The sequence below is a fragment of the Vulpes lagopus genome, chromosome 3, assembly GCF_018345385.1.
Source record: "Vulpes lagopus strain Blue_001 chromosome 3, ASM1834538v1, whole genome shotgun sequence".
Lineage (NCBI taxonomy): Eukaryota > Metazoa > Chordata > Mammalia > Carnivora > Canidae > Vulpes > Vulpes lagopus.
Window position 1 is genome coordinate 94395168 of NC_054826.1, and position 23195 is coordinate 94418362.

At 39.3% G+C, this 23195-nt stretch overlaps 1 protein-coding gene across 12 annotated transcripts in view; it reads right to left on the reverse strand.

The window, feature by feature from the left end:
- Positions 1-18379, reverse strand: part of GTF2I (general transcription factor IIi) — an 84980-nt gene extending 66601 nt beyond the window's left edge. For all 12 annotated transcript variants that reach the window (XM_041747897.1, XM_041747896.1, XM_041747893.1 and 9 more), the window contains exons 1-7: positions 18236-18379; positions 16297-16435; positions 12791-12925; positions 11272-11455; positions 11070-11098; positions 6305-6359; positions 5782-5825 (exon numbers count right to left, since the gene is read on the reverse strand). In XM_041747897.1, coding sequence (XP_041603831.1) covers positions 5782-5825; positions 6305-6359; positions 11070-11098; positions 11272-11455; positions 12791-12925; positions 16297-16435; positions 18236-18334 — 685 coding nt within the window. In that variant the 5' untranslated portion in view covers positions 18335-18379. The remainder of the gene's footprint in view (positions 1-5781; positions 5826-6304; positions 6360-11069; positions 11099-11271; positions 11456-12790; positions 12926-16296; positions 16436-18235) is intronic.
- Between the last annotated feature and the right edge of the window lie 4816 nt (positions 18380-23195).

Sequence of the window (23195 nt, forward strand, 5' to 3'; positions counted from 1 at the left end):
GACTTACAGGAGATTAAGGGGACACCAAGGAGGGCTTTAGGAGACGGAGGTAGATGAGTGGGCAAGCACAGGTGATGACAGCCCAACAGGAAAGGCCAAAGTGGGAGTGAGCCAAGGAGCCATGGGCTACAAAACAGGACATAGGTCCAATGAAGTAAATATATTAAGAATATCTGACTAGCAGGATCCTCATTGCAACAGACAGGAATTATACAGGAAAAGGAGGGGAAGGAACCCTTGGGATGTCAAGAACTGAAAATATGGGCATGGAAAAATAGAGATGTAAATGGAGGCATAGATATATTTACATGTATACAAACACATGTATATAAGGCACACACATAGGTTCCCAAGCTTTGTTAGAAATAGTAACATCCCAACTGCAGTCAACACACCCAGCACCAAGATCCTTTTGTCTCAATATCACTCAGGAACCACGGCTTCTTGAAATGGTTGATACTAGAGCTGGACTAGACAGGGATTAGAGACAAACCTTGACCATGTTCTACTACAAGAAAGAAAAAAGTTATCGGGCAGCCGGGGTAGCTCAGGGGTTTAACGCCGCCTTCAGCCCAGGACCTGATCCTGGAGACCCGGGATCGAGTCCCACGTCGGGCTCCCTGCGTGGAGCCTGCTTCTCCCTCTGCCTGTGTCTGTCTGTCTCTCTCTCTAGGTCTCTCATGAATAAATAAAATCTTTAAAAAAAAAGTTATCTAAAATGATAGATGACATATGGACCAGGGAAAGGACTTGGGACTTCTTGAAGTGGCTCCCAAAGGCCAAAGAAAGGACTATTTGCAAATCAAGATAAATACTGATAATAATGTGTTGAATAAAATAGAAACATATGAAAGTAATAAACTGATTTTAATGGAAAGCCTGATGAGGAGTGGCACATATTTCTAGAGTCTCAGAGAAACTTCCACAAATATAATTAGTACAAAGGAAAAGAAGAAGTAAGTTCATAGAGGAAAAGCCTCTCAAAACTAACTTTCATCTCATAAATGAAACCAACAGTAAAGGGATCAAGAGAAATCACCACCTGATATGAATGAACACAGTATCACTTCTATGATACTTTTGCTTAAAAATAAATAAATAAAATAAAAAGGCATTACATGAATCCAGTCATGAGAAAATATTAGATACTTCCTTCAAACGTGCCCAGGTCACAGGAAGATGACCCAGAAAGATTAGGAGACACTCCAGAGTGAAGAAGCCATCCACAAACACAATAGCAAAACTTGAGAAAGGTTTGAGAATTAGATGGGAGTAACTTATTGCCCTTATTTTGATGACTGCTCTGTGGCAACGTGGGACCATGTCCTGGTTTGTAAGAATCACACACTTCAAAGAGTGAAAGGGCATCATGTTGGCAACTTTATGTCCAATGATACAGGGAAAATTCCCGGACATGGTACATGTGGGTTTCCTAAAAGTCTGCAATAATTTTTAAATGTTAACACTTTAAGATAAAAATTTAAACAACTGGGCAGCCCCAGTGGCTCAGCGGTTTAGCACCGCCTTTGGCCCAGGGCGTGATCCTGGGGACCTGGAATAGAGTCCTACGTCGAGCCCCCTGCATGGAGCCTGCTTCTTCCTCTGCTGGTGTCTCTGCCTCACTCTCTCTCTCTCTTTCTCTGTGTGTCTCTCATTAATAAATAAATAAAGTCTTTAAAAAAAATTTAAACAACTACAGTATCATTCATCTATTCACCATGGTAGCATTTCCTCAACTAAGTAGCACTCTGTCTTCTGGACACCTGCATTATCAGCAGGTATTCCACTGATGGAGCTGTAGGTTAAGTGCTGTTTTTGTAAGGCAGCAAAGGATCAAAGAACATGTGTACCTTCAATGATAAGAAAGGGGCATCTGGCTATCTCGGTTGGAACACACAACCCTTAATCTCGGGGTTGTGACTTCAGCCCCATATTCACTACAGAGATTACTTAAAAATAAAATCTTAAGGGCAGCCCCGGTGGTTCAGTGGTTTAGCACCGCCTTCAGCCCAGGGCATGAGACCTGGGATCGAGTTCTACGTCGGGCTCCCTGCATGGAGTCTGCTTCTCCCTCTACCTGTGTCTCTGCCTTTCTTTCTCTCTCTCTCTCTTATGAATAAATTAAAAAACATTTTAAATAAATAAAATATTTAAAAAGTGAATAAAATGAAATGACAAGAATTACCAAAGCATCATCTACATAATAAAGCAACCATTTAAGCAGTCATCAAGAATTTTTAAAGCTGCCATGTCCACCTACTCTTTACTGAGTATGAGCAGAGTGTTTGCCAATCTGCTAGTACAACTTCCACCTCTGTTGGGTTTTTATCTCTCTTTAACAAAACCAAGCATTTTCTCTTGCTTCTTGAATCTCTGATCATTTACTCTTTGGATTGGCTCTCCGTAAGTCCACTACAACAACCGCTTGTCATATGTCCTGCAAGAAGCCATTCCCTGCATCTCACATGTCCCTGACACATTTTGGCTGAATCTGCCATCCTTCATTTTTAATTCCTCTTAGTCTTATGTGGTGCTTAGAAATCATTCGGATGATTACTGAATTTCCCCCCCCCCCACAATGCTTTTAATCTGAACTCTATATATATGCAATTTTTCACACTTCACAAAGTCAAGTCAGACTCTCACTATTTTGTTTTCAAGTGCTTTAGTTGATTCTCTTTGGTGTTCTAAATACAGAATCCTATTGTCTGTACAAGCTAATGATGCCCTCCACTTCCTAATTACTGAAACCTCATTCTTTTACTGGTTTGTACTAGCACACTGGTAAGAAACTGGTGAAATGTGCTTCTTCATCATACAAAGAATGCTTCTAGTGGTTCTCTACTAAACACAATGATGGGCTGGTATTTACAATTATGTACGATAGTCCAATCAATCAGGTTAAGGATTTCTTTTTTTAAGATTTTATTTATTCATGAGATACACAGAGAAAGAGGCCGAGACATAGGCAGAGGGAGAAGCAGGCTTCCTGGGGGGGTGCCCAATGCAGGGCTCAATTCTAGGACCCCAGGATTATGACCAGAGCCAAAGGCAGACGCTCAACCACTGAGCTACACAGGTGCCCCAGGTTAAGGGTTTTTGCTGCCTTCTTATCATCTACTCAGATGATATATTATTTCTAATTATTTTAGTAACAAGAAAAAGTGAGTTTAGAGATTTACTAATAATATCCTTGTGTTCCTAGATGAAACTTAAGTCTGAAATTCACTACATAAGGTAATTTTCTTTTGAAGATTTCATTTTTTATTAAAATTTCTACACCCAACATAGGGCTCGAACTTACAACCCCAAAATCAAGAATTGTCCTATGCTCTATCAATTGAGCCAGTCAGGCAGCCCAGAGAATGGTTTAACTAATTTGAGAGCACAATAAAAGATCGGCTCTGCAACAATGCAAACATGGACATAACAAAACTGAAAATTGGCTTCCATCCTCTCTAAGAGGTCAAACCGAAAATATCACTATTTTGCAGTGACATAGAACTGCATTTTACAAAATTCAAATGTTTGGACTCCAGCTATAGCCTCTGCTTATTAGATCATACAGTTTATATATGCCTTCAGTACAAAAATGCAGTAAATGTCAATTTCTCTTTGCCAATCACCAAAGCTAATTATAAAATATATTCCTGGTAATAATACAATGATCTTTTAAAATTATGTATTATTTTTTAAAGATAAAGTTGCAGGGTGCCTCAGTGGCTCAGTCAGTTAAACACCTGCCTTCAGCTTAGGTCATGATCTCAGGGTCCTGGGACTGAGTGCCGCATTGGGCTCCCTGTTCAGCAGGCAGTCTACTTTCCTCCCTCTCTCCCCCTGACCCCCACTTGTGTCTGCATACTCCCTCTCTTTAAAAAAAAAAAAATGAAAAAAATAACCAAAAAGAAAAGAAACAACATAATTAAAGAATGAGCAAAAGATTTAAAAAGACATTTCATCAAAGGCAATATATGAATACCTAATGAGCACATAAAATGATGTTCAACATCATTAGGAAAATGCAATTAAAACCACAGTTCCAGAGGCATCTGGGTGGCTAGTCGATTAAGTAGCTGCCTTCAGCTCAGGTCATGATCTCCGTGTCCTTGGATGGAGTCCAGCATCAGGCTCCCTCCTCAGCAGGGAGCCTGCTTCTCTCTCTGCCCCTCCCCCTGTTCATGTCACATAAATAAATAATCTTAAAAAAAAAAAAAAACACAGTTCTAGGATATCTTGGAAAAGGCAAAACAATGAAGGCAGTAAAAAGATCAGTGATGGATGGCCAGGTGTTAGAGGAGAGAGACAGATGAAAAGGCAGAGGGCAGAGGACTTTTAGGGCAGTGAAACTATTCTGTATGATACAGACAAGTCATCATTATACATTTATCAAAATCCACAAAATGTACAAGACTAAACCTTAATGTAAACTATAGATGCTAGGTGATAATGGTTCATCATTTTTAATACCACTTTGATGTGGGATGTCCATAGTGGGAGGGAGAGTAGAAGGTACATGAGAACAAAAAATACTTTTTGTTGAGTTTTGTTGTGAACCTAAAACTGCTCTAAAAATAAAATGTCTATTTAAGAGCATAAAGGAAAAAAAAAAAAAAAAACCCACACAATGAGATACCACTTGAGAATCCCTAGAATGACTATAATCAAAAAAAGACAGACATTACCACATTTAGCCAAGATACAGAGAAACTGAAACCTCAGACATTGCTGCTAAGAATGTACAGCCACTCTAGAAAACAATTTGTCAGTTGCTTATAAGTACAGTTACCACAGAAGTAGCAATTCGCTCCTGGGTATCTATGTATACCAAAGAAATGAAGAGAGACTTCTTTCCACACAAAGACAAATATGTGAATGTTCACAGCCATGTTACTCAAAACAGCCAAAAAGTACGAACAATTCAAATGCCCAAATGGTAAATGGATTAAGAAAAGGTAGTATATCTATACAATGGAATAATATTCAGGGTATGAACTACTTATATACACTACAACTATTTTTGAAGATGAATCTCCAAACATGATGCAGAGTTTAAAAGAGGCAAATGTAAAATACCATATTGTATGATTCTACTCATATGCAATGTCCAGGTAACCTACAAAACCCAAAATTAGATTAATGGTGGGAATATGGTTTCTACTTGGGCACCAGGTTTCCATCTGGGATGATAAAAATTTTCCAATATCAGATTGTCATGATTACTGCAAAACTCTGTGTACTCAACACCACCGAATTTTATACTTAGGGCTAAGTGAATTTGGCTGTATCTCACTCGATAAAGCTACCCAAAAAATATATATGAAATAAGAGTACAAGCATGACATTTAAAAGTAAGGAAATGAACACCAAAAACAGCATAAAGTTAAAAGCAGTCTCCCTAGAGAGTAGAAATAGGTGGCAGACGGGGGGAGGCAGGGAGAGTAAGATTACTTGCTTGGCTTGTGTAAAAAGCACTGCAGAAAGAGATGACATTTTACACTACTGTTCCTATGTAATCGGGGGCAAAACCTATTAACAAATTTGCTTACAAACATGTAATCAGCAACAAACTTCTGGCTACCATTCAGTAAACAAACTTTTTCAGGTTTTAGTATAGTATCTGGTAACATTAAGAGACAATGTCACCAATGGAACAAATCTGTTCTGTCTGCTTCTCATCAGTACATCACAGTAAAAAATAAGTCAAAATACAATCTTCCACATTAAGGAAAAGGTTCCCTTACTTTTATTTCACAGATTCTAAAAGCACTAGCAAGCACATACCAGAATCTTCTGTGGGTTCAGTTTTCACTTTGACGGGGCCACAGCTGAAAGGAAAAAAGCCTTAATGAAGCTCTGCACTGGTGCGGGCTATCCACATACCAACACACAAAATCACTCACCTGGCCAAGCTCAAGGCAAATCTGCCTCAACTTTTTAAGTTTACATATTTATCTCTTGCATAACGATAACTTGTCCACTGAATTTAGTATTTTAATTCCAATCAACTTTTTTGGGGGGAAAAAAGACTGACGACATAGGATAACATAATAACTTGCAAATTCCATGTTACTCTAAGGCCCTCCTCTTCCCAGTGTGGTTATCAACCTATCTTAAATGCTTCCCCCCAGAGCTACTCAGTCAAACACTGCATTTTCACAGAACCCCAAATGAATCAGCTAAATATTAACCCTCAAGACATGTGATACGGGCCTTTTAATGTTCTAATTCCTCAAGATTCGAAAAACTAAAGTCCCCGGGATGTGGATGTGCAGGTTTATGTGTACTGATGAACTTTGCTTTTTACCTTCCACCTGGAGACAGCATGGACCTTTCAGCATCTGTTACCATTACGCGACCACCTATGTACAAAAAAATAGTGAGATTTAGGTTTTGCCAACACTTTCAACTAATATTTCCAAAGGTCCTCAACAGAGAGTAAGCAGGGTAGGGATGTCCACAGCTCCAGGTCACAGTGGAGGGCACGCAGCAGTGTGAATCCACATAACAATGTCCTTCATTCTTCCCTCAAAGGAAGGGGAGTGGGGATGATGACCATCCAACAGTTTTCACCCCCTCACCCACCAGCACCCTCCCCCCTTAAGGAAAAAGCTCATAATTTTTTTAAAGATTTTATTTATTTGACAGAGCACAAGTAGGGGAAGCAGCAGGCAGAGGGAGAGGGAGAAGCAGGCTCCCCGCAGAGCAGGGAGCTGGACATAGAAATCGATCCTAGGACCCTGGGATCATGACCTAAGCCAAAGGCAGACACTTAGCCAAATGAGCCACCCAGGTGCCCCAAAGCTCATAGGTTTATCAGTGAAACAAATACACCAATGCACTATTACTCCAACAGTAGAGAAGAAGCCTATACTGACACAGGAGTGCTGATAAAGATTTCTGTTAGGGATACATCAAGCAAACAGTGACTGAGTAACAGATACAGGATTTCTATTTGAGAGTGATAAAAATATTCTGAAATTAAGACTGAGGTGACAGTTGCCCATCTTGTAAATATACAAGATGAACTGCACACTTTAAAACCATGAATTTTATATTAAAAAGCCCATGAATTTTATGTTTGCAAAAAAATTAAAATGTAAAGAGAAGCCACCAAATGTGAATGAAGATATAGAATAACTGGGACTCTCAATGTTGGTGGGACCACCAAATGAAATAAATCACACTAAAAACCAGATTGGCACGTTCCTGAAGAATCATTTATGTAAATACCATGTGCCACTCCAATATTAGGTATTTACCCAAATGTGTGTCCACATAAGGTCTTACACTGAAATATTCACAGTAGTTTTCCTTATAAAAGCCAAGAAATGGAAACCCAAATTTTCGTGAACAGGTGAATGGGTAAACAATTATAGTGTACCTTTACTGTAATACTCATCAGGAAAATAAGGAATTACTGATACACAAACAGGCATAAATCTCAAAATAAGACAAAAAAAAAGTACCTACTATGATTCAATTTCTATTTTAAAAGTCTAGAAAATGCAAATAAATCCACAGTGACAAAATCAATGGTTGCCTGGGATTAAGGGTAGGAGAAACAAAAGACAGGAATTATCAAAGGCCGACAGAAAACTTGGGGTGAAAGATATGTTCCTTGTCTTGACTGTATTGATGGTTTTCACAGTATATACATGTATCAAAAGTCAACATACACTCTACACTCTAAATATGTGTAGTTTATTTTATGCCAATAATAACTCAACAAGGGACACCTGGGTGGCTCAGTAGGTTAAGAATCTGCCTTCAGCTCAGGTCCTAGGATCGAGCCCCAAGTTGGGGTCCCTGCTCAGCAGAGAGTCTGTTTCTCCCGCTCCCTCTGCCCCTCCCGCTTGTCTGCACACTCTCAAATAAATAAAACCTTTAATAATAATAATAACTCAACAAAGTTATCAAAAACTTTAAAAACTGGAAAACATCCCATTACAATAAAAACTTTCCAATTATTTTGAGTCAAGATGATAAAAAAAAGCAGTCATACAAACCCTCCTGCTTGTACCACCTGGTGTAAGCACCCTATAAGAAACATTCTTTAGTTAACTACCAGGCCCCAGTGTTTCAAAAGAAATTTATAGAAGACTTCAAAAAGTACAAATGGCAGATTAAAACCTAGAACACTTCAGGAAAAAAATATTGCTTAAGAAAATTTGGAATTTAAAATTAAACAAAGCAATAAAGCTTTTCTTTCTTATAAAGGACATCTACAAAAAAACAACAGCTACCATACTGGCAAAGCCAAATGTCTTCCTCCCAATACTGAGAGGGTGAGGCTCCTATCACCACCTCCATTCGATATTATATTGGACATTCTGGCTAGAAAAATAAGATGAAGATATAAAAAGCATTCAGACTGCAGAGTTAAACTATCCTGATTCACACACAACAGGATCCATGACATAGAAAGCTCAGAAACAGGCAGGGTCAACTAACTTTCTTTTTTAAAGACTTTTTATTTATTAGAGAGAGAGAGGAGCCCAACGTGGGACTTCCGGGTCTCCAGGATCACACCCCGGGCTGAAGGCGGCGCTAAACCGCTGCACCACCGGGGCTGCCCTCAACTAACTTTCTAACAAAAATCCCAAAGCACTTCCGGGAAGAAAGTACATTTTTTTTCATCAAATTGTGCTAAACAACTGGACAGCCACATGCAAACTGAATTTCCACCTTCATCATGTGCCATATACAAAAACTAACTCAGAACTTACCACAAAAAAAAAAAAAAAAAAAAAAAAGAACTTACCACAGATCTAAACGTAGTAACTCAGAATATAAAAACTTAGAGAAGAAAACATAACACATTCTCATGACCTTGTGATAGGCAATGGATGATCTGAGATATGAGATCAAAAGCATAAGAATTAAAAGAATGAATTGGGCTTTGTAAAAATTAAAAGCTTTTGTTCTCGGGTGCCTGGGTGGCTCAGTCAGTTAGGTGTCTGCCTTCCACTCAGCTTATGGCCCCAGGACCCAGGGATCGAGCCCCACGCCCAGCTACCTGTTCAATAGGAAGGATGCTTCTCCTTCTCCCTCTGCTCCTCCCCCCTGCTCATGCTCTCTCTCTTTCAAATAAATAAATAAAGTTTTTAAAAACCTTTTGTTCCTCACAGGACACTGCCAAAAGACAGCTTGTAAAACTAGAGAAAATATACATATCAAAAATCTATAAAGAACTCTTACAACTCAATAATAAAACTACAAATAATCCAATTAAAACACATGGAAAGGCCCTGAACAAACCTTACTTCAAAGAATATACATAAATGGTCACTGGCCACTAATCCCATGAAAAGATACTTAACATTTTTAGTAATTAGGGATATGCAAATCAAAGCCACAATGGCATACCACTTCACATCCATTAGGATGGTTAAAACCAAAAAGACAATACCAAGTGTTAAGAGGAATGTGGAGAAAGTGGAACCCTCAGACAATGCCCATAGGAACCTAAAATAGTACAGGCACCATGAAGGGAGCTTGGCAGTTTTTTAAAAGCTAAATGTGAAATTAGTCTATGATTCAGCAATTCTATTCCTGGGTATCTAAACCCAAGAGAAATTAAAGTATGTGTCCACACAAAAACTTGTTCAAGTATGCCCATGGTAGTATGATTCTTTAGTATGATTCGTAACAGCCCAGTGGAAACAATCTAAAGGCCTATCAACCAGTAAATGGATAAATGAGTAGTATATTCGTATGTAGGAATATTCGCCATTCAGTAAGAGAAAGGAAATAACTATTAATACATCCAATGATCTGGATGAGCCTCAACTGAATTATGCTGAGTGAAAAAAGATAATCCAAAAGGATCCACACTGTGTATTTTATATACCCTTCATGCAAATATGAAAATAACAGAGATGAGGATAAAAATATTCTGAAATTAGACTGTGACAATGATTGTAAAACTTTGTAAACTCTGTCAATTTACTAAAGCCCACTGAGGGATCCCTGGGTGGCGCAGCGGTTTGGCGCCTGCCTTTGGCCCAGGGCGCGATCCTGGAGACCCGGGATCGAATCCCACGTCGGGCTCCTGGTGCATGGAGCCTGCTTCTCCCTCTGCCTGTGTCTCTGCCTCTCTCTCTCTCTCTCTCTCTGTGTGACTATCATAAATAAATTATAAATAAATAAATAAATAAATAAATAAATAAATAAATAAATAAATAAATCCCACTGAATTATATAATTAAAATAGGCGAATCTTATGGCATCCTAACTATACCTCAATAAAACATATAAAATATTAATCTTTTCATCGTGGTAAGAAATAAACGAAGGTTATTTAGCAAAAAATAAAATACATTGCATGTGTATATATATTATTCTGTCCTTTCTTTCTTATACTGGTAGAGGCTATGAACAATAATGGTCATTTATTTTCAAAAGTCTCAAAAAAACCTGCCTCCAAAGGCCATCAGTCTCCTAAAAATCACTTTTCCCTTCAAATGGAATGGCTTAAGTGTCCCAAAAGAAAGTCCTATCGAAATTCTCATTTTTCAAGGGCCCATCTTAATGCCTTCTTCAATTTCAAAACCTTCTTGGGCTGTAAATGATTCCTTCCTGCAATGAACTTCCACAGAATTTTCTCTAACCATTTGTGTAGTGTGTACGTTATGCTCTTGCTGTGGTGACTTTATGGGCTTTTTTTTATGTCTCACATTAAACTACCAGCACTCCGAAGCTTTAATGCTTGATGCACAGTTGTGTATCTCCTCCTCATTCAATCTTGTGCCCAACAATTCTGCGCCTGTTCAATGAACGCTAGGTAATTAAGTCATCCTCTTAATTCTGGGAAATGAGGGCAGATCCAATGTATGATTGTATATGTTGCCAAGGTAAAACCTTGACTACAACATAAACAGAGTAGCAGAGCCAGAAACAAAAAACAAGTCTCTAGTTTTTCAGCTCAGTGACTTTTCATTGGTTTATATAGAACACCCTAGTTCCAAAATGTATTACATCATAGTCTCAAAGAAAATAAAAATCAGTAAAATATGTTCAGTTTGGCCCAATAGGTTTAGGAACAATCTGTAAACAAAGTAATCACTTACCTAGGTGCTTCTTTGGCTCTAGGAAAGGTCTGCATTAAAACAAAATGAAAAACTATACATAAATATACAAAATAAAACTATTGTCAAGCATAAATTTAAATGACTTCTACAGTAAACAAGAATTTTAAAAACATACTAAAATGAACTGCATATTCAATGTTATATAATAAACTATTGATAAGCAAGGGGTAAAGTACTTTACCTCTTAATGATAAATGAAATCCCTGCTTTGTTCTCTAAAATCCATTTCAGGGTGGCAAGATCATAGTTCTCGGGGTGTTTAAAGGCAACTCCTTCTGGAAGCCCCTGCACGACCACAGCTGACTGATCTCGTAGCATCTTCTCATATGGAACAGGTACCACAGTTGATTTGCCTAAAGCTTTCCCTGAGAGTGAGGGAGAGGGGTGAGGTAGAAAGAGGGTAAACATCATTAAATGTTGAGATTAAAAAACAAAACCATCATTAGTTGATCACGGCTTAACAAATAGCCTTCATGCTGTTTTGTAATATCCGATGTCAAAATGACTTCAAAATAGCAGAGGGCCCTATTCCCACGTTAGAAGTTCTAAGCCTGAAACAGATCCAAAAGGTCAAAATGAAAAGTACATAAAATATTTATATAAAACCTACACAAAAACAAAAGGAACAATGGCTGATTTTTTCCACTAGTGTCTTTCTTTACAATGGCCTCACCCTGGTTTAATACAACCTTTTCATATACAATTCAGGCTTAGAACATGGAAACCTGACAGGTCCTATTGTCATCATAAAACATCAGGCAATTTTTGGCCAATCTTCTCAGCGAAAACTTATTAGATAGAGAAAACTGATATTCACAACTGGGTGTGCTCTACCACCCTGTCGTTGTATATCAGGCAGTGAGCCACAGATGCTAGAAACCCTACTCCCCAGAGATGAAATTTACTACAACCTCACAGTGTGTAACCAGTATCTTCTCCCTTCCACTGTTTCTCTGAAGAGCTTTGCTTACCACATGTTTAGACTAACAAAAGGTGGGTTTTTTTCAGGAACTGGTGAGATCAACACAGGGGGCAAAATAAACCATTCTCTTTGGGTGATTATGTTGAGTTAATGTAGGTTGGGGGTAGGCAGTTGTAGTGGGAGGGAGCTATGCAAGTATTGGGCCAGTGGGTACATAGGAAATCTACTTTCCTCTTTACCTATAAACCTTGAACAGCTCATAAAAAGAAAAAGATTAAAAACAAAAACACCTATCCCATAGATCTAATAGGTATGTTTGTTTCCAGGTTCCTTCAAACTAGAAATGGGAAGTACGGTCATTCCTGATGTTAACCCACTGATTTTTTTTTTTTTTTTTTTAAATAAACAAATGTTTAAGGGAGAGTATAGGGGAGATGGTGAGAACAAGCTTTTTTTTAAATTTTTTTATTTATTTATGATAGTCACACACACACAGAGAGAGAGAGAGGGGCAGAGACACAGGCAGAGGGAGAAGCAGGCTCCATGCACCGGGAGCCCGACGTGGGATTCGATCCCGGGTCTCCAGGATCGCGCCCTGGGCCAAAGGCAGGCGCCAAACCGCTGCGCCACCCAGGGATCCCCTAACCCACTGATTTGAAGTTGATTCACTCCGTTTGTCAAAAGTGTGCAGTTTGACTATGAAACCAGTTACACAATCCACCCTTTACCAAACTCAACTTTATAATATCTTTTAGAAAATTCAGGTGTATAACCTTACCATAGCAAAAGCAGAAATAGTCCTCAACTGTTTTTCTGAGTGTCTCAATCTCTACAGCGTCTACACTCATCCGATTTGCTGGGGTTGTAGATTTCATCTTATGCATTTCTGCAGCCTTTTCTTCTTCTTCAACACCTATAAAATATTGATATAAAAGGCTCATATTCATTATCTTAATATTTAGACTTTGGTAAGAATACTTTTTTCTATATTCTAGTATTTATGATTTGTTATAAAAAGACAAAGAGGAGTGAGCACCTGGGGGGCTCAGTTGGTTAAGCACCTGTCATCAGCTCAAGTCATGATCTCAGGGTCATGGAATTAAATCTCATGATGATCCCAGGACACCGGGATAATGACCCAAGCCAAAGGCAGATGTCCGACCACTGAGCTACCCAGGTGACCTGCTACAAATATTTTTTTTAAAAAGGTATCTTTAGGGACGCCTGGGTGGCTCAGCATTTGGGTGCCTGCCTTCGCCTCAGGTTGTGATCCTGGATTCCGGATCACAGAATCGGCTCCCTGTGTCACTTCCCCTCTCTCTCTGTCTCTCATGAATAAAAAAAATAAATCAGGGATCCCTTGGTGGCGCAGCGGTTTGGCGCCTGCCTTTGGCCCAGGGCGCGATCCTGGAGACCCGGGATCGAATCCCACGTCGGGCTCCCGGTGCATGGAGCCTGCTTCTCCCTCTGCCTGTGTCTCTGGCTCTGTCTCTCCTTCTATCTCTCAAGAATAAATAAATAAAATCTACAAAAAAAATAAATAAATAAATAAATAAATAAATAAATCATTAAAAAATAAAAATAAAAAATAAAAAGGTATCTTTAGGGATGGCTAGGTGGCTCAGTGGCTGAGTCCTGTCCTACATAAGCTATGGCTGCTACTGTGGCCTGGGTGGCCATGGCCAGCCCCGGGACACCATCGACGGGTGCTGTCATCAGCACGACTGCTGCTACATGCGTGCCGAGCAGGCTGGCTGCAGACCCAAGATGGAGCGCTACCCCTGGCCTTTGGCTCCAGGTGTGATTCCCGGGATCAAGTCCTGCATCAGGCTGCCCGCAGGGAGCCTGCTTCTCCTCCCTCTACTTGTGTCTGTCTTTGATGAATAAATAAATAAAATATAAAAAATAAAATAAAAAGGTATCTTTAGAGTAATTCACCAGCTACAAACTTTTTCTTAATGCACTAAATGAATACTTTTATTGACAACTAAATCAACTCCAAATTTAAATATAAGATTATCGTTAATATTTTATTTATTTATTCATGAGAGACACAGGGAGAAAGGCAGAGACATAGGTAGAGCGAGAAGCAGGCTCCACACAGGGAGCCCGATGTGGGACTCGATCCCAGGACTAGGGGATCACACCCTGAGCCAAAGGCAAACACTCAACCACCGAGCCACCCAGGCGTCCCTAAATATAAAATTATCACACCACCACAAAAAAAAATTCCAGGTTCAAGAAGTTCAACAATTAGCCACTAGACATCTGTGGCTACTGAGCACCTGAAATGTGTACTAATCCAAATTAAGACGTGTGGTAAAGGGCAGCCCGGGTGGCTGAGCAGTTTAGTGCTGCCTTTGGCCCAGGACATGATCTTGGAGACCCGAGATCGAGTCCTGCGTCAGGCTCCCTGCATGGAGCCTGCTTCTCCCTCTGCCTGTGTCTGCCTCTCTGTGTCTCTCATGAATAAATAAATAAAATCTTTAAAAAAAAAAAAAAAAAAAAAGATGTGTGGTAAAATTGCCAATACATACTGGATTTTAAAAACTTAGTAAAAAGGGTATGCAAAATATCCCATTAATCACTTCTATGTTGATGCTGAATGATAATGTTTTAAATAGATCAGGTTAAACTATAACTACTAAAATAAATTTTACTTGTTTCTCCTTCTTATTGTCATAACTCAAATATTTTAAATTATGAGTGATTCATATCATCTCATTGCTCCTGGACAGTGCTTTGCCAAACCTTGGGAAAGAGAATTTTCCCCAAGAAATTGTAAAACTGACTCATAAACCTACTGATTAGGTGTCAGAAGACTACTATTGACCTTTGTGTACAAAATACCTTATATAAACAAATATTACATACTTAAGAATTACTTCCAAAGATTATTCTCTAAGGCATTGAATTATTGGTAACAAAAAAGAAAGGATGAATACTAATGGGCAGGGACTACAGTTTGCAACTGTGGACAATTCCCCTAATGCTTAGTTCTAACCACTGGAGAACCACATAAGCAAGGCAGTATAGGGAATGGGAATATAAACACAGCTGCCAGTGGGATTATAGTATTCATGGGACAGATGGCAGCTGATATACACATAATCAAAACAACATTACTATAAACTTAAATACACAAACATGATCAAAGCCTTAAAAATTCTCAAAACAATCAGAAATAATGAAAAAAAATTAACTAGATTATACTACCATAAAGCTTAAAAGATTATAGTGGGGGTGGAAGCAGGCATACAGTGTGAAGATATGCATTCTAACAGGACTAAAAATTAATGTTAATAAGAAAACTATTTTATTCACCCATGATCTGCTCAATTCATCATGAATTGGATCTAACTTGCTAATGGAAATTTAAGTTTGGCACTTAAAGACACACTCACGGATGTCACGTATGCCTGTAGACATCCCCACCATTTTGTTCTTTCCATGTTTAAAAAGAGGCTAGATCACTGAGACAACATGACACTGGCAGGCAGTGTAAGGTTAAACATGGATACAAAATCGGTCTGTGTAAGATCATAGGTAGTAACAGCCTACAGCAAATTTATCTACTGTGTTTGTTGTGTATCGAGTTAAATTTTCACCAACTGGATGAACTCCCAAATGAAGAACCACAGAACACACTGAGAATCCTAACAAGTTGATTCTATTGAGGGAATCAAAGAGGCCAGTTTAACTTTATATCATGCTTACGCGAATTTCATGCACAAAGACTTGCTCTGAACACACCAAGTACCTATCAAGAAAATAACTATTTACTTAAACAAGAACCTTTAATCAATTCAAGATTTCTCTACCTTGTCTCTCATATGTGCCACCAATCCAAAGTAACACCAAGCAAGGAACACAGAATAAACATTTACCATTTTTCTTAAACTCTTCAGTATTTACCCTTATATATTATCATGTTGGGAACACTGAGCATTTTGAAATGTCTCTCTAGACATTTTAGAAAGTCTTTTTTAGTATAAATATCATTCTGCTTTAGAAAGTAAGATATTGGGGACGCCTGGGTGGCTCAGTGGTTGAGTGCCTCCCTTCGGCCCAGGGCGTGATCCTGGAGTCCCGGGATCGAGTCCCACATCGGGCTCCCTGCGTGGAGCCTGCTTCTCCCTCTGCCTGTGTCTCTGCCTCTCATGAATAAATAAATAAAATCTTTAAAAAAAAAAAAAAAAGAAAGAAAGAAATAAGACATTTGTTATCCACAAATATTTAGGCACAATATTTATGAAATACAAATGATAAAAATATAATACTTACAGTATTTTACGAAATCTTTCTGAAAATCCTTTCTGGTGTTGACAAAAGCACGTCCTCTCTCAGTTCCAACAACAAACACATCTGTCTCATACACTGCAATGCAGGCCACTTCTGCCTTGGACTTGGCCAGTTCTTTACACTAAAATACAAATAACAAACCTTATGTTATATACAGATGTCTGAAAGTACTATTTCTGCTGGATGGATAAAAAAAATCTTATCACTTCAATTGTCTTATTACAGTAACTGGAATTAGATGAAGTTCCTAGTTTCTGGCCTTAGATCATCATATAAAAAGAGAGTCACCGTTTTTTATAGGTATCTCTCTTTCTAGATAGTTTCTAACCCCAATTTTAAACAGGAAAAGAGAATTTATAAAAAAGAAAAAAAAAAGGCAGAAATCCCTCGTAACCTGTGATAGGTCAAATTCCCATGAAGCAGACTCAGATTTCTACCCAGGCTTTGTGGAGAGTACTCTCTCAATAGCAACACCCAGGAGATGCGACAGATGCAGGTTTCGGCAGAGGGGAAGTTGATCACTGGTGCAACTGCATCTGGAGAGCTCTGGAGCTGGGATGGCCCTCCCATAGAAAGGGGAGACCTTGGGCAAGGGATCCTCAAATACTCGCAGCAGCTGGGAGGATTATTGCCATTAGTCAAAAGGGAAGTCTGAAGCCACATCACAACATCCACTATGTTGGGATGCCTGGGTGGCTCAGCAGTTGAGCATCTGTCTTCGGCTCAGGGTGTGATCCCAGGATCCAGAATCGAGTCCCACATCGCGCTCCCTGCATGCAGCCTGCTTCTCCCTCTGCCTGTGTCTCTGCCTCTCTTTCTGTGTCTCTCATGAATAAATAAAATCTTTAAAAAAATAATAAAATCTTTAAAAATAGTAATAATCCAGTGAATAGTTGGTATTAAAGAGTACTGTACCTTAGATATTTCTCTGTAAATTAACATACTATTTGCCTACTTTTCTACTATGTTAATAGTGTTTTTTCCTATTGATTCATAAAAATATCTCACCTATTTTAGGCATTAGAAAAGATGTTTCTGGAATTAAATAGGATTATATATTTTTCTTCTGGTTAAATTTGTCCTAATATATTATTTTCTTTTACTCATCTAGAATTTTAACTTGACATACTATAAAGACTTGAATTGGGGGATTTTCTTTTGCCTTTTTTTTTTTTTTTTTTTCCGGTCAAACACACTATGTTCTCTGTCATTTGTTGTAAACTACAGCTTTCCTCTATTTGGATTTTATTTACACAATAACCATCATAAATAGAAATTATTTGCATGATATTGATCTAAAACATTATTTTGAATAAATAATTTTATGCCAACTGAGATGATCACAAATCTTTTGAAATATAATAAAGCCACAGCATAGAACTTCTGACCTAGAGGTAAGCTAACAATTGTTCCCAGCATGAAGAATAATGCTGCCCTATCATTTTGTTAACATTTTATTTACATGAGATATACAGTAGCTGCTCACCTGAAAGGAAGTGTGTGGTGAGGGTGTGAGGGTGTGTGCCTATTTTATCCACACTTAGGTGGACATCTGTCTCACCAAAGGCAGTATTTATGAAACAACAAAGCAAGATTCATGTATTGCCCTGGATTATATGAAAGAAATCTGTTAAACATAAATTCAAAGCTACTGTTTGCAAAACAAGAAACTGCCTAAGACACTGGTAGGTAAACAACTGAAATTAAATGTAAAAAGTTAAACAGGTAAGTTAAGAACATTCTAAAACATGGTAATAAAATCATTTGAAAGGCTTATATTAACTATTATTCAAGCAAAAGTACTCTTCTTCTAAAACCAAAAAACATGCAAGTTTACAAAAAAAAAAAAAAAATCAATCTCACCTATGAGCTCAAGCCTATTCAACTACAGACATTTTCTAGAACTATAAAGCCATCTCACCATGGACTCCAGAGCAGACATGAGGAATGTCACCACCATCCTGCTCTCTGAGGACTCCTCATCTTCAACGGGCAGGGTAGACATTGCTACTTGAGCCATGATCCCTAGGAAAGAAATAGAAAGTGAGTGGCAGAAATTCACAATGTCCTTCCAAACAGACATTCAGAGCTATGAGAGTCCTCCACAGGCTGCCTAATTTAGTCTTCTTGCCTAAGAGAAAAGCAGCTCAGGAACTGACCAATTTGTCAAAAACTCCCATCCTCTAAGATAGAAAAATCAGTCCTCTAACTTTCCAGCTAATTTCTACAAAATTAGGCCAGTATAGTCTCCAAAATAAACTCAGATGTCATCAACAACCAGTTAAAATTTCTCCCAATAGAGGGGTGCCTGCGTGGCTCAGTCAGTTAACCGTCTACCTTCAGCTCAGGTCATGATCCCCGGGTGCTGAGATTGAGTCCCTAGTTGGACTCCCTGCTCGGCAGGGAGCCTGCTTCTCCCTCTCCTTCGGCTCATGCTCTCATGCTCTCCGTCTCTCAAATAAATTCAAAACAAACAAAAATTGCCCCAAGTGAGAGTCAGAGGTGAGGCATTCCACCATCCAGTGACAGTTTATCACAGTTCAACACAGGACATAGATGCAACGCTCCCCCTCCCTCCCAGGCACATGTGCAGTGGGTAAGGCAGAAGGACGCTGGATGAAGAGAATTTCTTTATTCTTACTAAGAAGAAAATAGGTGGCAGGACAAATAACATCTAAGATTACTTTATAATACAGCACTATTACTCTCTTTAGAAAACATTTTCTGATACCTGGCTATCAGCAAGGAACTTCAGCTGAATCTCCAACACTATAAAAATGCAACACATAGAGACGCCTGGGTGGCTCAGCGGAAGAGCATCTGCCTCTGGCTCAGGACATGATCCTGGGATCTGAGATAGAGTCCCACCTCAGGCTACCTGCATGGAGCCTGCTACTCCCTCTGCCTGTGTCTCTGCCTCTCTCTCTCTCTCTCTCTCTCTCACTGTGTGCCTATCATAAATAAATAAAATAAAAAGTTAAAAAAATAAAATAAATAAATAAAAGAGTCTGAAAAAAATTTTTAATAAATAAATAAATAAATAACGCAGCACATAAACACTAAATAGGAGAAATTGGAACCTTTGTATACGGCTGTTAGGAATAGAAGATGGTGTATGCATGGTGGAAAACAATTTGCCGGTTCCTTAAAAATCCAACAGAATTACCGTGACACAGCAATTCCACTTCTGGGTATATACCCAAAAGAAACGAAAGCAGGCACTCAGATACATCTATATACCCATGTTCACAGAAGCGTTACTCACAATAGCCAAGAGGTGGAAACAACCCAGATGTCCACTGTCAGCTCAATGGAAGCACAAAATGGGATACATACATACAATGGAATAGAATTCAGCCTTAAAGAGAAAAGTTCTGAGACATGCTACAACATAAATGAACCTTGAAAAGATTATCCTAAATGAAATAAGCTAGACAAATATTATGATTCTACTCATATGAGATATCTATATAATAGTCAAACTCACAGAGACAGAGTATAGAATGATGGTCACCAGGGACTGGGAGGAGTGTGTAGTGGGGATTTATTGTTAATATGCACAGAATTTTAGTTTGGGATGATGAAAAGTTCTGGAACTAAATGGTGGTGATGGTTGCAAAACAATATGAACATGCCTAATGCCAAGGATGGTTAAGATGGTAAATTTTGTTATGTCTATCTTATATATTTATTTTTATTTATTTATTTTTTTAATTTATTTATGATAGTCACAGAGAGAGAGAGAGAGAGGCAGAGACACAGGCTGAGGAAGAAGCAGGCTCCATGCACCGGGAGCCTGATGTGGGATTTGATCCCGGGTCATCAGGATCGCGCCCTGGGCCAAAGGCAGGCGCCAAACCGTTGCGCCACCCAGGGATCCCTTATGTCTATCTTATAAAAATTTAAAATTGAAGGGGTGCCTGGCTGGCTCAGTCAGTAAAGCATGCAACCCCTGATCTCAGGATAATGAGGTCAAGCTCCACACTGGGCACAGAGCTTTAAAAAAAAAAAAAATTGAAAATTGAAAAGCAAAAACATGTCACATAAAGACACTCAAAAGCATATTTTAAAAATCAAAAGCCAAAATCAAAAGCATATTTTTAAAATACTAATACTGGGGCACCTGGGTGGCTCAGTGGGTTAAATGTCTGACTCTTGATTTTTGGCTCAGTTCATGATGTCAGGGTAGTGAGATCAAACCCCTAGGATGGCTCTGTGCTGGACGTGGAGCCTGCTTAAGATTCTCTCTCTCTCTCCCTCTGTCCCTCCCCCAATAGCTACCCCAGCGCCTGGGCTCTCTCAAAAAAAAAAAAAACAAAAAGAACACTAACACTAAAAAAAACTTTTTCTAGGAGCACCTGGCTGGCTCAGTCAGTAGAATGTGTGACTCTTGATCTTGGAGTCCTAAATTCAAGCCCCACATTGGGCATAGAGCTTACTTTAAAAAAATAAATAAATAAATAAAATGGGGGCAGCCCGGGTGGCTCAGCGGTTTAGTGCTGTCTTCAGCCCAGGGTGTGGTCCTAGGGACCCGGGATCGAGTCCCGCATCAGGCTCCCTGCATGGATGGAATGGAGCCTGCTTCTCCCTCTGCCTGTGTCTGTGCCTTTCTCTCTGTCTCTCTGTGTCTCTCATGAATAAATAAATAAAATCTTAAAAAAAAAAAATGTGCTCTTGCTCCACCATCTCTTACCAGGTAAGTTACCTGCTAGGCTAGATTTGGGCATCAGCAAGTAAAGTGTACATACTTAGGAAATAACACTTTACAACAGAAAACAATAACAAAAACAACTGACACTTATCCCTGAATCTGTGAACACATAGAAGCAATTTTGTTTTTCAAAACAAGATCTCTATCCTGGATAGAGATAGAATCAGGAAAAGCAGTATTAAGCAAGAGAATGCTTAAGACACAGAAATTACTTTCCCTAATAGCCTGAGTCCCATTCTTTTCTCCTGAATACATAAGTTTAAGTAAATTTATACTGAAATGTGGCTCAAAATGGACAACAAAGGGATATTATCTTGCCATAATCAGAATATACTGTCATTATTTCTGAAAGTTCATAGTAATTCTTAGCTAATCTCACTTTTCCAGGTGCCTGGGTGTCTCAGTCGCTGAAGTGTCTGCCTTTGGCTCAGGTCATGGGAACTGGGACCTAGCCCTGCTTTGGGATCCCTGCTCAGCTGGTAGTCTGCTTCTCCCTCTCCCTCTGCCTCTGCTCCTCCTTCTGGCTGTGCTCTCTTTCAAATAAATAAATAAAATCTTTAAAAACAAACAAAAAAAAATAAAAGAACTAATCTCACTTTTCCTTCAATTCTCCAGAAAGAGATAAGGGAGACGTGAGAAGGGAGACATGTTCTCATTTTACAAATTTAATGATGTGTCAAAGGTTACAGCCACATTCCGTGCCAGAACACAACACTGGGACAATTTTCTGCCCACTACAATCTCTACTTCTCACCTTCAACTGCCAGAAATCTGCCATGAGGTCATTCACACTCAATCAGTGTTAAGAAATGGGAGAAAGACACCACACTGACAGCCCTACAGGGATGCCACAGGCGACGACAGGCCCGATTTCATTATCAGAACTTCTCTGGAAGCATCCTAGCATAGCACTCATCAATGGAAAGAATCTTGGAGGTGACCAATCCAATAGGGTTTGATGGGGAAGGGCGCGTTTTGTTTGGGGCTTTCTGGCTAAAGAAAAGTATTCATTGCATCACAACAGAAATTCTCTGGACTATTCTTTGCCCATCCGGATAGGTCGGGTCATTTCTCTAGATCATCTTGAGTCAAGACTATTCAAGGACCACTCTCCCTGCAACCCTCACCTGGTGACTGCTACCCTTCTCTTTCCCAGGAAAGAACTGCCATCACACAGTGGCAGTGACAACGGACACCAGGGACACACACCAGCCCAGGCTGCTGACACAAGCTTATGGCACACGAGTCATGACAGGCACTGGCAGACGAGGCTGGAGGTCGCCAGACCACTAAGCAGCTCTGAGACCTCCTGTGAGTAAAGACACTAAATCAACCACTTCCTTAGAAATCTCATTTCACCTCTGACCTTTTTTTTTTTTTTAATTTATTCATGAGAGACACACACACACAGAGAGAGAGAGAGAGAGAAAGAGAGGCAGAGACACAGGCAGAGGGAGAAGCAGGCTCCACGCAGGGGGCCCGACGTGGGACTCGATCCTGGGTCTCCAGGATCAGGCCCTGGGCGGAAGGCGGCGCTAAACCGCTGAGCCACCCAGGCTGCCCTCACCTCTGACCTTTTATGAGCCCCCTCATTTTAAACAGGAATTAGACCCAAAAAAAGAATTAAAGATCTATTCACTATACCCATCATGCTTTATTGATGATCTATTTCAGAGTCACAACAACCCTATGAGGGAGAAAGAATAAGAGTACAAAAGCACAAAAGAAATATATTCACAGAGCTTAGAAAAAAGAACTCCTGGATTATTTTTTTTTTTTTGATTATTTTAAACCGTGTGTGTGTGTGTGTGTGTGTGTGTGTGTCTGTGTGTGTGTGTGTCACTAGAAATGAACAACAAAAAAATTACCACTGAAAGCAACTAAAATGGGAGTTAGCTCTGTACTCATATTCTTTGGAACAAAAAGGAGAATGAACAAAATGATCATATACTCCATAAGTAAATACAAAAGAAAATAGTGGATCCTTTTGAATCTTTTATATACGGAAAAGGAGGAAAAATTGACCTGAGACAATTTGCAGAGTGAACCCATGTTAGACAAGAGAATGACTTCTGATTTCCGGATTTGTAACAGAAAGTCCTTGCTCCCCACTGTGTATCTCTGATGCTGTCTTGGGAAAGGAGACCTTACAAAGAGCTCAGGTCATCTC